The following is a 15,465-nucleotide window of genomic DNA, read 5'->3' on the forward strand; positions in this document are numbered from 1 at the left end:
CATCTAACAACCTTATGAGTGCTTTAACTGCCAACCTAAGAGGAGATTCTTCAACAAGGTCTTGAAAAGTTTTAGCAGAAGAATCTGCTCTATGAAACAGTTTAGAAAAGGGGATCAAAGAATGAATGACTCAGGTATTGAGGGCACTTGCCCTGCTGATAGACTGGAATCCAGTCTGTCTCATAACGAAAATGGGTTTATGCAAAGAGTGTGTCAATAAAAGACTAAGCGCTGTCCCAGGAAATCTTACAGCCTGGTAGTTAAGTTGTTCTGGGAGATGGCAGAGGGCGGATTCATACATATTAAATCCAGTTGGTGACCGGTCACGAGTGGTGTCCCCCAGGGCTCAGTGTTGGGGCCACTCCTGTTTAACATCTTTATTGATGATCTAGGTGAGGGGATCGAGTGCACCCTCGGTTTGCAGGTGACACCCAGTTGGGTGGGAGTGTTGATCTGCTCAAGGGCAGGGAGGCTCTGCAGAGAGACCTGGACAGGCTGGAGCGATGGACTGAGGCCAACTGGAAGAGTTTCAATAAGGGCAAATGCCGGGGGCTGCCCTGGGGCCACAACAACCCCCAGCAGCGCTACAGGCTTGGGGAGGAGTGGCTGGAGAGCTGCCAGTCAGAGAGGGACCTAGAGGTGTTGATTGACAGCTGGCTGAACAGGAGCCAGCAGTGTGCCCAGAGGGCCAAGAAGGCCGATGGCATGCTGGCTTGTGTCAGGATTAGTGTGGCCAGCAGGGACAGGGAAGTGATCTTGCCCCTGTACTCAGCACTGGTGAGGCCACACCTTGATGAGTGGGTTCAGTTTTGGGCCCCTCACTACAAAAGGACATTGAATGACTCAAGCGTGTCCAGAGAAGGGCAACGGAGCTGGGGCAGGGTCTGGAGCACAGGTCTGCTGGGGAGCGGCTGAGGGAACTGGGGGAGTTTAGTCTGGAGAAGAGGAGGCTGAGGGGAGACCTCATCGCCCTCTACAGCTTCCTGAAAGGAGGGTGCAGAGAGCTGGGGATGAGCCTCTTTAAGCAAGAACAAACGATAGGACAAGAGGGAATGGCCTCCAGTTGCACTAGGGAAGGTTTAGACTGGATATGAGGAAGCATTTCTTTACAGAAGGGGTTGTTATCTGTTGGAATGGGCTGCCCAGGGAGGTGGTGGAGTCCCCATCCCTGGAGGGGTTGAAGAGTTGGGTTGACCCAGCGCTGAGGGATCTGGTGGAGTTGGGAACCGTCAGTGTGAGATTAATGGTTGGACTGGATGATCTTCAAGGTCTTTTCCAACCTAGATGATTCTATGATTCTGTATTTAGGCAGAAGGAATTGGATTGTCCTCTCCTACTTTCTGGGTAAGTAAACAAACTTAAGCTACTGCATAAAATACAACGTCACCAGTTTGGTGACTCTAGTTCCCCAGTGCGTTTTTCCAACTGAGCCTGGCAAATTTGACCCTGATTCAGCATTTCTGGAATGGCTGCAATTTGGTAGTTTTAGTAAACTTATTGCAAAAAAAACCCAAACTACCTCTTTCTTGCTACAGCCCTTACAGAACAAGAGTGATATTTTCATTTTCTGAAGATTTCTGCAGTTATTTAAACAGATCCAGTGAAGAGAGAAAAGATTGGTTATCCAGCTTATCTGGGATGGAGACAGGTGACATTTTCCTTCTTGCAGATGCACACTTAAAGCTGAATAAGCCATAACCTGGCATAGGAAAATCCTTTCTGACCCTGGCCAAGTTTGGTTCTCTGCCATAACTTGTTTATCATCTTACACTAAACTCTTCCGAAGTCCAGACGCTGTCTCCTTTATTGTGTACACATTGTCATAAAAAAAACCCTACTTACAATCCTCTTTTCCTCATTCCTGAAACCTCCTAACCTGGTTGACTTGTTGGAGTGCATTTCATACATTCTTAGCAGATAGGCTGAAGGAAACGCCTAGTTCACGCGCAGCTAGAGGCTAGAAAGCATGTAGGGAGTTCATGAACGTTGCTTGTCTCCTCCCGCAGTCTCTGCAGAGGGCACATAGTGTGCTGGGGCACAGATCCCAAACTGCTGGACACAGCATGACCATCCCACAGCTGGAAGATCTTACTGGTGTGACACCGCTTGTGGCAGGGAGTTAAGGTAGGAGAATTCAATGATAATTTCAACATATGTTCACTGACTTTCTCAGATGTTCCCTCATTTGAAAGATAGATGGAAGGACTGCCAGCTTGTTAAATTATTGCTTCATGTTTGGGAAGTGGAAATTTATTTTAATTATTTTAAAAACTGGTTTGGGCTGTATGAAATAGAACCAGAGTTCCCTGTCTGATGCTACAGTGATGGGAAATCACTACTACTAGTAAAGGTGGGGAATGTGAAAAATATTGTATTTTCACTTGTGGTGACCAGTCAACAACCCTGTCTCTTAACCCTGTGTTGAGCATGCATCCTTGTCTACCTGAAAGACAGATAACTTGGACAAGTACTTGCACTATTTTGCCATAATTAACCAATTCTGAGAGCAGTGTGAAGCAAGCTGAATCTGTTCCATCCTAAGGGCCGCTTCTACTATATTTTGAGAACAGTTTATGGCAGACACAAATCGGAAGGATTTCTGCCTTTTTTTGCAGACTTTCTGCTGGAAGATGGAAGGATGGGAAGTTCAGGTGACAGAGACCACAGTGTACTCCAAATTTAAGTCCTGGCTCTTGGGACATTAGATTCCTCACATGCACATGGTTCACTGAGAGGACTGAGATATAACCTAGGTTATATCCAGCCTTCTTGTGACTACTTGTTGAAAAACACAAGAGGTTTTTAAGGGAAATGAGAAAAATAGATGAATGACTGTTCTTTCTTTTAAAAAACCTATTATTTTTCTAGCATTGTAGCTGCTGTGGTCACAATTCACACAAGCATAACAACTGCTGCGCACCAATAAACAGTGCTAAAAGAGCTTACAGTTAAAGTCATGAGCAAGTTAAGCATGTTAATAAAGTGGTACAAAGGCACAATAGCTAGCTTGCACTGCGTGAGGAACAGGAAAAATAGACCTCTGGGCCAGAGCTAATGCTTTTTAAATTGTATGTTGATGTGTAGTGGTAGAGCAGTGTAGGAAGAGCTGGTTTGCTGCTTGCTGTTGAGATGGCCTGATGTAGTCCTTTCTCCAGCCAGATGGATGCTGATGACTTTGCCAGACTTTCACCACTTGGGTCTGAATTTTCCACGGCAAGCGTGGGCCTCCAGCTGAGCAACCAGAAAGTTTCTTAACCTAAATAGTGGGTTGCTTCCTAAAACAAGACTGGCAAAATATAGTTTCTCTTCCTGTTCTTGAAGTTCTTCCAGTTGTTTGGCGGGGTTGTGCTAGTTCCTGCTTCCCTCATGGGCCTTGGGAAGGTGCCCGTACCTCAGGAGGAAGGTTTCTTGGTTTAAGTCTTCCATGTTTGGGAAAGTTTGGTCAGTTTTAAAGTTCTGAAAGATTCTCTCCTGAATCAGATGACTGTTACAGAGTATGCACTTGCATTTCCAAACTGCTGACTAACCTGCTGTGTTTGTCCCGTCCCTGCCACTGTGTTCAGCTAGAGCTGGGGAAAGGATGCCAGATGGGCAAAACAATAGAAATCCCAGGATGAGGACTGAGGAACTCTTGGGTTTGAACACAAATTGGTGATTGATGTCAGGGGACTAGAGCTAGCTGAGCAAGAGATTGTGAACAGGGGAGAACTGAACAGAGAACAAGGTAGAGCTAACAAGCAAAACTAGACATAAAAGCAAATGATAAACAAGGACAAGAATTTTGTAGATGAATGTTTAAGATTAAAAAGGGGGATGGATTATGGCTGGATAACTTTAATCCTCATATTTTTTAATGTCTGAATACTTGGCTTTGCAGCCTTGAAGAGTCTTTTCATGTGTAAGAAACACTGAGAGACCATGTGGAGGCAGCCTTTGCAGATACTTCGGAATACCCTTCAAGGCACAGATGAGTGCAGTGTTTATTAGGAAGCTTCTGAGGACTGGAGGGTTTATGATTAGAAAAGAAATCAGATAAACGTATCAAAATAGATTAAGCAATGCCACGTATTGTAGGGTTAGTTGGATGGAGACACAAACCTAATGATTCATAAGGTTTTGCATGATACAACTGGCTATCTGCCGAAGGCTTCCCCCATCTCTGAGAAATAACAGCCTTCTTTCTGCTACCTAGGTAAATTAATTATGCTGTGCGATGTGAGGAGCTGACAATGAGACTGGAAAATTGAATAGAAACAGCCGGCACTTCTCACTGCATTCACAGCCTGAGTGTTGCTAAATATGATTTTGATTACAGCAGAACATACGAGCTCTGGTTGTAGAACGAGCTCCCCTGTGGCCAGAAAGTGCACAGATGTGTAAAAACGATACTTCTCCAGGACAAGCGGTGATGTTCCTTGTCCTACTCTTACCATATGTGGCAGCAGAGATTTTTAAGGAGAACAAACAGGAGTCTTACAGTCTTCTGTTGACTTCCTGCAAACTGTTTTAGAGTAATTCCTGCCTTAAATCCATAACTTCTGATTGAGCTACAGTGTGTGTGTTAGCAGTCTTGTTACTAAAGTTTTAAGCAGCTGGCAGAACCACCATGTTCCTTGGTAAATTGTTTCAAACAGAAAATTTTTTGTTTGTTTGTTTGTTGTTTTGGGTTTTTTGTGGGGTTTTTTGGTTTTTGTTTGTTTGGTTTTTTTTACTTGAATTTGCCATAATTTGAATTTCCGACAATTTAATCTGAGTGTCTTTTTTCTAACAGGTCAAGTGACTGACTACTCCCAGAAGTCTTTTCCTTGTGGAGGTCTGTGCTGACAGTGATCAAGGTACTTCAAACTTCACCTTATCTAAAGCTGTTATTTTAAGTTCTGATGGGTATTTTTTTCTTCCTTTTTTTTTTTTTTTCCCCCTCTGTTGGTATGTTTTTTGAACAATGCAAAAACTGGAATTGGGCAAAGAATTTTGATAATTTTACCCTGAACTTCATCCAGGGCTAATGCCACTGCTGAATTATTTGTCCAAGTGCTTCAGTTCTTTTAGCGCTGTTCCATCCTCAGGGCATATTTGCACAGTACTGGCTCCTAAGCCCAGGGTTATAAAGATGGATGAAGGCAGATGAGAAATGACAGCTGGTGAATAGATGTGCCTGTTTTATTTTTCAATAGAGTCAATTCTATGGCTGCAAGGTTAGTATGATTCAAAAGAATCTCTTTGAGCCATTCACTGCTTGAAGATGCAATATCCCTTACTAATGTGGCATATTGTACAGTCAGTCATATTGAACGTATTGTTCACCAGAAAATATACTGCTGTGAATGAGTTAAATAGGACTTGATTTGTCTGATTGGGAAAAATGGACTCCCATCACAATTCTGAAAAATGTAATGCATGTTTATTGAATGGCTCCTCCTTTTGTTTTATACTTAAAGTATTTTATATTAGAAGTATATATTAAGGAAATCTGTAAAGAAAAGTTGCATGGAAGAAGCAGAAACCCAGATCAAAAAATCTCATCTTACTAGTAACAGCTCTTCTGGCCCTACCAGTTTCAGGACGAAGATGGGCTCACCACTGACTGAGCACTTTATGTTGAATAGTTTTTCTCTGACCGGTGTGGTTTGTTTTGGCAGGGGCTGTTGGTTATTGAAAATGGAAGAAACAAGGAAGCTCTCTCCAAAGCCGTGTAAAACCAAAGAACCTGTGAAAACAGAATGGGGGTCTCAGAGTGTTGTATTTACATATTTCCAAGGGGATATTAACAGCGTGGTAGATGAACATTTTTCTAGAGCTCTAAGCAATGCCAAAAACCCACAAGACCTGAGCACAAAGCACAAGGGTGAGACTGTCGTCCTGAAAAATGGTGAGCTGCTTTCTGTGTGTGAGCGTGGTGTTAGACAGGGGTGACTAGCTTTCACTAAGACATTTAAGATGCACCGTGTTTAAATTTGAAATTGCGTGCAAATAAAAAGCAAGAAAATCATGCTTGAAAAGCCCCAGATTATGTAGCTGGGGATTCTGAGGTAAATCTCAGTGTTTGCTGGGGTTCTTTCCAAGCTCTACCTGAGCCTGTTGGCAGGACCACATCCTCATTTTCCAGCCAAGAGACTCCATCACTGTCAGACACATTGTGTTGTGACTTAATTTGTTGTCTTTGCAAAAATGCATTTGTCTAAGCTTGCAACTGTTAAAACTCTGCCTATGCTAACAGCCTGTAAGAAAACACATGCAATATTTGTTTGAAAGTATTCAGGGTGGTGGTTTAGTCTGCTTTTAGTGTGAATTTACTGTTGATTTTTAAGATAATCAGCACTAAAGTGAATATATATTTCTTTAAAAATGAATAGGCAATCTGGTAGCATTCTCTTAGAAGTCCACTGGAATTTGCTTCGCGCAAAAAGGAAGAATTGATGAGACTTCAGATGTTTCTTTCTCTTTTTAAGTAGATAGCATGTCTCCCCATCAGTGGAATTTTTCTTCACATTGCTCCAAACCATACCCGTCATCTTCTGCTACAAGCATGTCAAATTCTGGTCTGAATTTTTCTGCTGTTGGTACGGCAGGCCAATACCAGCCGTCAGCTCTGAGGAGTCATCCAACTCAACCTGCAGATTTATGGCCTTTCCCTTCGATTGGGACTCCCAGTCTTACCAGTTCGGTGTATCATCATGCCTTGCCTGACCTGCACACGGTAGATGAACCGATCTCTGACAGGAAATACGGTTCTCTTCTTGGTCTCCTGCAGCAGGAAAGGTGCCTAACATCCATGCAAGAATGTACCATGAAGCAACACTCAAGTTCTGCTTGTATGACTGGACCTGCTAGGTTACAAAATATAAGTCAAAGTTCAGCTCCTGGGGGAGGTAAGGAAACACTATCACTTTATTCTTTGATGGCATCTTCTGTAAAGAGACAAAATAATACAGTCTCTTCATAGGTTCTTAAATTGGAGCCATCTTCAGCCCAGCTCATAGAAATTTTTTCCAGTAGTTAACCTGTGTGATGTGGTACTTGGGATGGATTAGCTATATTAGCTTAATCAAAAATACGCATTGCCCACTTGCACAATATTTTCCCTTCTGGCTTACATTAGGGAGATATTTTAAGTGGATATGAACATTATCCACAGTGCTATCAGAATCTCTACCTTATAAATAGCAGGTAAGGTGGCACTGTGTGTACTGGGTGCTCCTGTATTATGACCAGAAAGGGGTGGCCAGGTAAGAGCCCTGAGCAACTCATCTTACTGTGTGAGTCCTTACTGATATTCTGAATACACAGTGTGAAACTGCAGCCCCTACCAGAAAGGCCAGGGATTTCGCTCCCTCCCCAGTCTCTGTCTGCAGTTGGAAGGACTAGGGTAAAGGGGCTGACAGGCCAGCCTGGCCTTGCCTCCCAGCTTATTGCTGCCTGCCATGAAGCCCTCCTGCCCTGCGTGTCAAAGGCCGTGATGGCTCCCTGCAGTACATTTCCCAGAGCCAATGCAATTCACACAGAAGCGATGGTTGTTGCTCATTTGTTACTAACAATTAGTAGGAATTCCAATCCTAGGTACTACCAGCACACAGGAGAGAGATGACTGGTGACTGAAGTCCATTTCCTGGGAGTTTACATCCCTACAGCATCTAGGTCTGATGGATAAAATTGCTCCCTTGTGAGTAATTTCTGCCTCTTGAGAAGCTCTGTGGGATCAAGCTTCCTGGCCAGAGCCCTGGTGCACTGTTAGGGTACGCCTGCATTGCTGTTCCTGGGCGTTACCCACACAGTCAGCTTGGCACTGGTCTCCAAGAAGGAAAGGTTGTGAAATTGTTTAGGGAGTCTGCTGAAAAAATACAGCACGTCCTAGCTGGTGCCTCTAGATAAAAAGGACGGGGCATGTGAAGAAGCAATCCTGAGTCTTAGGTTTTGAAAAATAACCAGCTGTGAAATACCCACTGGTTACTCGGTGTCTAATCTGCATCAGCAGGAATTTGGCAGAATGTGGGCTAAAACTACTGTTTATATCTGCAGTCAGGCTTATCCACAGTTCCTCTTTTGAGGCTACACTGAAGCTGTGTTGTTACGAGGACCCCATCTGTAGGTGTTTTGTGAACTTACTCCTGCTAGAGTGTCTAATGCCTGTCTGTGTCTGTGCATGGGAACGGGAGAGTGTGTATGTCTTCAGCTGGAATACAAACTTTCTGCTCATGGTACACAGATCTAGCTGAGACTGTAGGTATGTGTTGGACAGATACGCACACTAGACTTTTCGCGGCTAGTAAATGACAGCCTAATTACTTTAAAGACGCTGTCTGGACCTCTAGGGTTTAATTTAAGAACAAGGTTAGGTGCCCTCTTCCCCCAAGGGGGCAATGTGAGCTTATGAAGGCTTAGGGAGCAGGAGGAACTGACTGCTCCAAAAAAAGATGTTTCATGAAACTAGTCTTGGGATCAAAAAAGGGAAGGAGTGCTAACAACAGTGGGCTTTTTTTCAAAACTTCAGAAACGAGTGGGGAAAATTTGGAAAGGAAATTAAACAGCTCAACGTTCCCCAGGCATCGTCAATTAAAGCCTTTTCTCTCAGGATGTTTACCGGGCCTTTCTGAACATTTGGGGAGCCTTGTAACACCACATGTGTAATGCCATACATGTGCTTATCAAGAAACCCCAAAAGAACAGATAAGAAACGGCTGGCCCATGTTCACAGGGCGTCTTTGGCAAGTCCCTAGGATGTGTGCATCTAGTCTGGCTGTGGGAGTCCCTGTTTCTTGGCTCTGTCTGTTAAATATACTTCTCGTTGTGCTGTGTCATGTTTAAGAACAGCTGATATTTATATTTATGGAAGTGTATATTGCTGTGCCAGACAGCACAGACCTCCCCAGCACCTGTGCTATAGGCTGGGCTGCAAAAGCACAAGGTTTCTTTAGGAACTACTGTCTACTTTTAGCTCTATGTTGAATCTCTGCTCATCTCCAGTATTCTTTTTTTTTTTTTTTTTCTTTTTTTTTTTTTTTTGAAGAGAGGAAAGCAAGCTCTTACCAAGGCTCAGAAAATCCCAGTGTGAGCCATGCCACTGCAGGTGAGTAATCAAACCAAGAGGTGTGGAACAAAGCAGTGCTCACCTGTGAAGGACAGCTGCCCTGTTTATTCATGCAGAATTGAAGATGCTGCCTTGCTTGCTTCCAGACTGTGTTTCAAAAGCTTGTTTTTCCCCCAGATAGACATACCACCTCCCATAACTACATTGAGAAGAGGGAAAACGTTCTATTAAAATGAGATACATTATTTCCTAACTCCATCTACCTTAGTTTTTGTGGTTATGCCGTCATCCTGCCACTTCACAATGCCTGTTTTGCACTGGCTGTCCAAGTTTCAGTTCCCAGAAAGATAGGACACCTCTTGCTTTTTTTCTCAAGCACCTGGCTTCAGGCTGAGGTCCCTGCTGGACCCGTGTGCTACCATTACTGCCGTTTTCACCACGCTGCTAGGAGGCTTGTTCTAAGAAATTATTCCCAAAATATTCAGGCTGCCATATTTTTATTAGTCTCTTGAGACTGTGTCATACCCCAATCTTGGTTCTTTGATGTGCAATATTTTGAGGATACTTTTGGATGGATCATTCTGGTTATTCTAGTAAGGGCCCTCTTGCATCAGACCCAAAGGTGCAATTCTGTTTGCACAACACCTTAAGAGATCTTATGGACTGTGCTGTTTGACTGTCCTGATGCTGCTCTGTCTTTCAGGTATTCAGATTCATGACAGAAGACGAGATTTGTATTTTTAGCAACTGGATGTTTCTACTTTATTCTGAAAGAGAAAGTTCTTGTGGTGAACTTTTATTGTTTGCAACTGTGAATCAAGAAGAAACGAACTGCAACTGTTCTGTGCTTTTTCTCTCAGTTGGAAGAATACATGTACTATTTACTATTCGGGGAATGAAAAATCATCTTTTCCTATTCAGTAAATAATTTCTAATAGCTGTGGTATTAAACCTGGCAGTATGTTTGTTGTGAAGAAATATTGTCTACTTAAGGCTTTTCATGTAGCCCTCTTGAAAGGATTCAGCACTTTTTAATCTTTCCGTGTTTATTCATTTACCATCTCTTGATAAGAAGCACAATTCTTATTGATGCAGTTGATAACTGATAAATGCAGGGATGCAGTTAGCATAAATTCAGTGCTGCAGCTTCTCAGCTTGATTTGGTATCTCCATACTGTTCAAAATAGTCTTAGCCCGTGGGGAAGAGACTTCAAGACAACCACAGGTCAGCAAAGCATGTTATCATGTTTGTGTTTTGGAATTACTGTAATTTGTAACCATACTTGCAATTCACTGGGACGTTCTTCAGAAATTATATAATATGCATATGTCTGAAGGCTCTGTTTTGCCCTTGTAATGTATAATTATCCTCTAAAGCCCAGTGAATTAACACTAGATCTGGGAGGAAATCTGGATCCTCATTGGATGTAATTAAAATACCATTGAGCAAAAAGCTGGAGGTGCGAATGGGCTATTTTCCCAGCCTCTCTGTGGGTGTCAAAGGTTCTTTTTCTAAATAAACCCTGTGGGGTTGAATTTTAAATTATTGAGCTTGAAGGGCTTGGCCACCTGACCAAGCAAAAATCAATCCCTTCATAGTATCAGCATCCCACAGACCTCGGAGTGGCTGAACAGGGGGTGGTCTCGATGCTCCTCTGGGCAGCAGAAGTGGCAGCTCTGAACTGTGCGTTGCTACTGCAGGTCCAGATTCCCCCTTGCTTCACCACTCGCCCTTGGCAAATATGTTTGCTGAAGCTACTGTGAGTAAAGCCTCATGTGACTGGTCTTTACATTTGTGTATGTAATCCCTGCAGGAAGAGAAACTGCTTAGTCTTTATTGTAAATCCTAAAGATAAAAAAGATTTGGGTTTCTTTTTTCTTCCTTCATTAGCTGTATGTTAATTTAATATAAAGGAGCACAATTAAATTTTTCTGACCACTCTACACAGTTGCTTAAGGAAATCTGACCTTTGAGATCTTAGGGCTGTGATTTATAGGAGAAATTCTTAGCTACTATAAGTGTTTGTGGCTCTGTTTACACCAGATATCTCTGCTGCCACTGGTCTACTTCAGTTATAGCACCTTGTATAATTCTATAAATAACTTGAGTTCAGCAACTTTTAGCTGTTTATGGTACTGATTTAAAAAGAAATTTTTAAAATCCCAGTTTGTATCATACAAGTTTGCTCTAGCATATACATGAGCTAGACCAACCTGAGATCACATGCAAATGGAACTATTTTAACCAAATTAATAAAAGGCAGACCAACATCCTGTCTCCCTATAGATAAGCACTGAAAAATCATTAATTTTTAATATTTCTACAAAATTGCCTTTCTTCTCTTTTAAGTTTAGGAATGCATCTCCAGGTAGGTTTCTTTTGTCATCCCAAATCTCTTAATTCCCTGAGTTTTAAGGCTGCATGGTAATATCTGACTTCCCCTATGGGCCAAAGCAAATATTTCCAAGCTGTACTCCATACACCTGTCTTACGTGTGTTTTAATTCCAGTGAAGTTACTGCTTCAAAATAGTGAAATATTTTTGTCTCCCCCTGCCATCCCAGCTGAAGGAAGATGCTTTCATTTCTGTCTAACGTTTGAAAATACATATAATATTATATTTAAATGCTTTAAAAATGTAGTGCTTCTTGGAACAGTTCGGTCCTGTGCATGTCACAACTGGGAATACTCAAGGTGACTTATAAAACCCGTGTTTCTGGTGAATCAACCAAGTGGGATTGGACACAGGGGGTGGGAAGAAAACCATAATTTTTAAATGCATGTCACTTACTGCAAGGACACAGGGCATCAGTGCCTTGCCACGGTGACGCTTTGAGCCGTTGCTGCAAGGTTTGGCGAGGCTGTGTCCTTGCTATTCAGCTGGGCAGCCCGCTGGGGAACGGGAACAAGGGCCTGGGCAGCCCGAGGGCCGCTGTCTTATCTCAGACCCCCCTCACCAGCGCTGTGAGCCACGGTGCCGGGCTCCACACCGGGCACACGAGTGCTTGCTCTCTTCCCTGGTGTTAGAAGAATGATGATCTTGGGGTGGAGGGCTGGGGGACAGATCCTCTACTGCTCCAGCCCTCTGTCTTACACCACTGCAACAACCCAGAACATGCCTGGGTCTGTAGGCATCTTAATTTTCTTCTGCAGTAAACACAGTCAACCCATCAGTGCAACTTGCCTCTAACAATTTCGTATCAGTAGAGGTTTGAACGTTCTACAGCAGTTCCCCACATTATGTAGGCCTTTTTATATACATATATCTAATATATATATACACGCACATATATTCCTCTACAATGTTTGTCCAGATTGGAGTGTTTCTTGCTTTTCCACTGCGGCTAGCGCTGCGTCCCCCGTCCTGTCGTCATGCTCCGATGACGGCGTCTTCGTTCCCGTTGAGTACGTGCGCTCTTTTGCTCGCAAGGACTTGGCAGACAGAGCGCTGCATTCAGCAACTGCCATCTGGTGCTTCCCACGGTTACTTTCGGTTCCTCCTCCGAATGCAGCAATCCTGGTGATGGCGGGAGGAGAAGGGATGCGGGATGTACCCCTTTCAACAGGTTCCCACTCCCCAAATGCAAGCACACCTCTGCAGAGACCAAAGGACAGAAGGACAAACGTGGGCCATGTGTTACATTTTTGGGTAATTTACTGACCCCGCGGGAAACCGCTATTTGCATTCATCTGGGTACCATTTCTGAAGCTTTAGTCTAGGAATAACTTCTTTGCACAGATGGTTTTTCTCCTATCTTTTCCTGATGGGCAGATGAGATGCAAATTACATGCTCTGTGAGCCCTGCTCAGAGATTAATGCGGAGAAACATACTTAAAGTGTCGGACGTGCCTACCCTGTGAGGAGTCTGGGGCTTTTTTTAATAAGCTGCAGGAACTGTTGCACATTGTTTTCACCACACGTGTCCCGGGACACAGACATTTTCTTCTGCATGTCTCGTGTTTGCAGGCGCCTTGCTCTGCCTTCTCGTGCGGGATGGCCCTGGTCCAGCTCCTCCTCTGATGGTCAGATAAACCTTGTGGGTGGCTGGGAGCAGCGTAGCTGGCTTAGCTACTCCACCCCATTTTAGTCACTCATTAGTAGTGTTAAAAATAGTCCCAGACTGCAATGACAAACAAGAGAAATTCTTTTGCTATTAAAGAAAAACATAAAAGTTTTTAAAAAAGTAAAAAGGGGAGGTGGGGGCAGGAATGCTATTGGGTAACTTGGCCGTGGTTTATATAGCCCCTTCTGGGCATTTATTGCCTCTTCCCCATCAGCCTAGCTCTTCACTTGAAGTCAGCCTAGTTCTGAAACATCCCAGAAACGTGAAGGAGATGTGGCAGTATGTTTGCATTTATGTTATTCCTGATTTTGGATGAGCTGCTGAAAGAAACAGAAATTCTCCCGTGTGCACTCAGACTGGAGGTGGCAACGCTCTGCTGGGGAGCTGGGCTGTCTCTGGAGCCACTGTGGGAGGACTGGTTGGCCCCAGGCCAGGGGACCACCAACTCAGTGATACCAACAGCGATGTCACCCGGGAAAACGGTCATAGCTGGTGGCCCTCACCCTGGAGCTGATATCCCTCATCCCTTTCAGAGAAGGGAACACAAGCTGCTGTTGCTTTCATTTTTATTCAGGTATCAATTAATTTGTCCCATCACAGGTGAGAAAGGGACAGCTCATGTACCCACGTGGCATGTAGCCTTTGGTAAACACTTGCTCATTGCTGGAATTTTTTACCATCTTGCAGTTTTTAAGCCTGTCTTCTGACAGGTTTTGCCAAGCAGGACAGTCCTGCTCCTGGGGAGGGACTAGAGTCACACAGCAAGGCTGAGATTTGTCCAAAGCATCTTGGCACCGGTGAATTTGTTGTCTGAACTAAAGGTGTGATCTGTGCCCTGTGCAATGCTGTGACGGTGAGGAAATAGGAGTAATGTTTGCAAGTGTTCAAAATCTTTTTTTTTTTTTTGAGAAAAACAGTATCAAAAGTGGTTCATGTAGGAAAGTTTTCAAAACATGAAAGAAAGCAAACAGTTTTGTGTAAGAAACCAGTGAGTTCATGGCATTCTTCTCCCCAGCATAGAGAGCAGAAGCATAGATAGGAAAGAGAGGCTTTCACCTTCACTCATGAACGTGACAGCTCCTTGTTCCTGGGTGGGTGATCTACCCAATACCCCCAGGAAAAGAGCAGCCCAACTGAGCCGAGCCCTTTCTATCCCTTTCTGAAGGGCTGGCTCTGCTTGCTTCATTCCAAGCAGCCTGGAGAGCTTCGCAGGCTGCCAGCCCTGCCGCTGGGCAGGAGGAACGCCGGCTGCAATAAGGAGGGGTACCAGAGCCAAACCTGCCCGCCCCATCAGTGCCTCTGCTCGGGGAGCACAGTGCTCTGCCAGGCTTTTCCAAAGCTGCTGTCGGTAAAAATGCCCCTTACTGCATATTTTTTGTTTATTTGTTTGGAGTTGTTTTCCCCCTGGGCAGATTTATGGCTAAGTGACTGTGTGGCCTTGGTGCAAATGAAGGCAAACCTGAAATACTGAAGAGCTGATTTCCTGGGAAGGGTAAAAACGTTTGTTGCACCACTTTGTTCTGTATCTGTTTTCCTGTACTGTCTGCTTTAAAACACTGCATGTTCTGGGCTCAGGGCTCTAATTCCCTTAGCTGCTGACCCACTGAGACCTTGGTACTCCCCTCTGAGTTATCATATGTTGTTACACTTGGAGGATTTCAGCAGAAAACTGGTGCAAACTGGTGGTTTTGGTGCCTTGGTTGCTGGGAGGTGGATGCTCTCCTCGTTTCAGTATCACACACCATGTCAGAGGGCTGCGTGTTACCGCACTGGCAATAGTGCTGCGCAAGCAGCTCAGCTGTGGTCACATCATACAGATCACAATTTCTTTGCTGAGGGGTGACTCACATGAAGGTGACTGGGTGGGGGGGAGTAAGTCAGTGGCTGGGCTGCAGCATGGGGACATGGGGCTCTCCAGGCCAGCTCAGGATGCTTTCAGGTGGCCGGAGCCATAACTGAGCTGGCTGACCCAAACCGGCTGTGAGCCAACTGTGGTGTTCCCCAAAACAGGGTCCAGCAAGAGATCCCCGGGTCCCCTCTAAATCCCCACGATCACAGCTGAGCTCATCAGCACCCACACTGCTGATTCACGTTGCCCCTGCAGCCTGGTTTCTCAGTGGGAGTAAAGTGGGGTGCAGTGCTTCCTGAGATCCAGAGTGGCCCCACAAAGCCCTTGCCCCCCCCAAAAGGTGGCTGCTACCCTGATCTCCATTCTCACCTCTCTACCCACATCTGCCCCATCCCCCCAGCCTGGGCTTTGCAGACTTTGGGTTTGAGTCTGAGCAGAGTGATTTGTGTTTTCCCCATCTCTCTCTCTCCACATGGCAAATGCTAGGTACGGTACATGGCTATATAAATACTATCAAGCAGTATTTC

At 44.4% G+C, this 15,465-nt stretch overlaps 1 protein-coding gene across 3 annotated transcripts; it reads left to right on the forward strand.

Moving 5' to 3' along the window:
• The first annotated feature begins 1,875 nt into the window (after positions 1–1,875).
• VGLL1 (vestigial like family member 1) lies at positions 1,876–11,570 on the forward strand. Of its 3 annotated transcripts, none has more exons than XM_026848880.1 (7): positions 1,876–2,124; positions 2,616–2,651; positions 4,772–4,835; positions 5,640–5,869; positions 6,450–6,869; positions 9,005–9,064; positions 9,729–11,570. In XM_026848880.1, the coding sequence occupies exons 4-7, from the start codon at positions 5,659–5,661 to the stop codon at positions 9,767–9,769; spliced, it is 732 nt and encodes a 243-aa protein (XP_026704681.1). In that variant the 5' UTR covers positions 1,876–2,124; positions 2,616–2,651; positions 4,772–4,835; positions 5,640–5,658; the 3' UTR covers positions 9,770–11,570. The 3 variants fall into 3 exon arrangements, with proteins under 3 accessions (XP_026704681.1, XP_026704684.1, XP_026704682.1); XM_026848883.1 differs by having other exon boundaries at positions 6,453–6,869; XM_026848881.1 differs by lacking the exon at positions 1,876–2,124 and having other exon boundaries at positions 2,501–2,651.
• The last annotated feature ends 3,895 nt before the right edge of the window (positions 11,571–15,465 follow it).

Source organism: Athene cunicularia, assembly GCF_003259725.1.
Source record: "Athene cunicularia isolate RWA chromosome 4 unlocalized genomic scaffold, athCun1 chr4_part3, whole genome shotgun sequence".
NCBI classification, from domain to species: domain Eukaryota; kingdom Metazoa; phylum Chordata; class Aves; order Strigiformes; family Strigidae; genus Athene; species Athene cunicularia.

Bases quoted from the DNA above. Each gene is read 5' to 3' on its own strand.
- VGLL1 (XM_026848880.1), top strand. From the start codon at position 5,659: ATGGAAGAAACAAGGAAGCTCTCTCCAAAGCCGTGTAAAACCAAAGAA. The intron at 6,870-9,004 runs GTAAGGAAACAC...TTTTTTTTGAAG, and splicing joins AAGTTCAGCTCCTGGGGGAG to AGAGGAAAGCAAGCTCTTAC. The intron at 9,065-9,728 runs GTGAGTAATCAA...TCTGTCTTTCAG, and splicing joins TGTGAGCCATGCCACTGCAG to GTATTCAGATTCATGACAGA.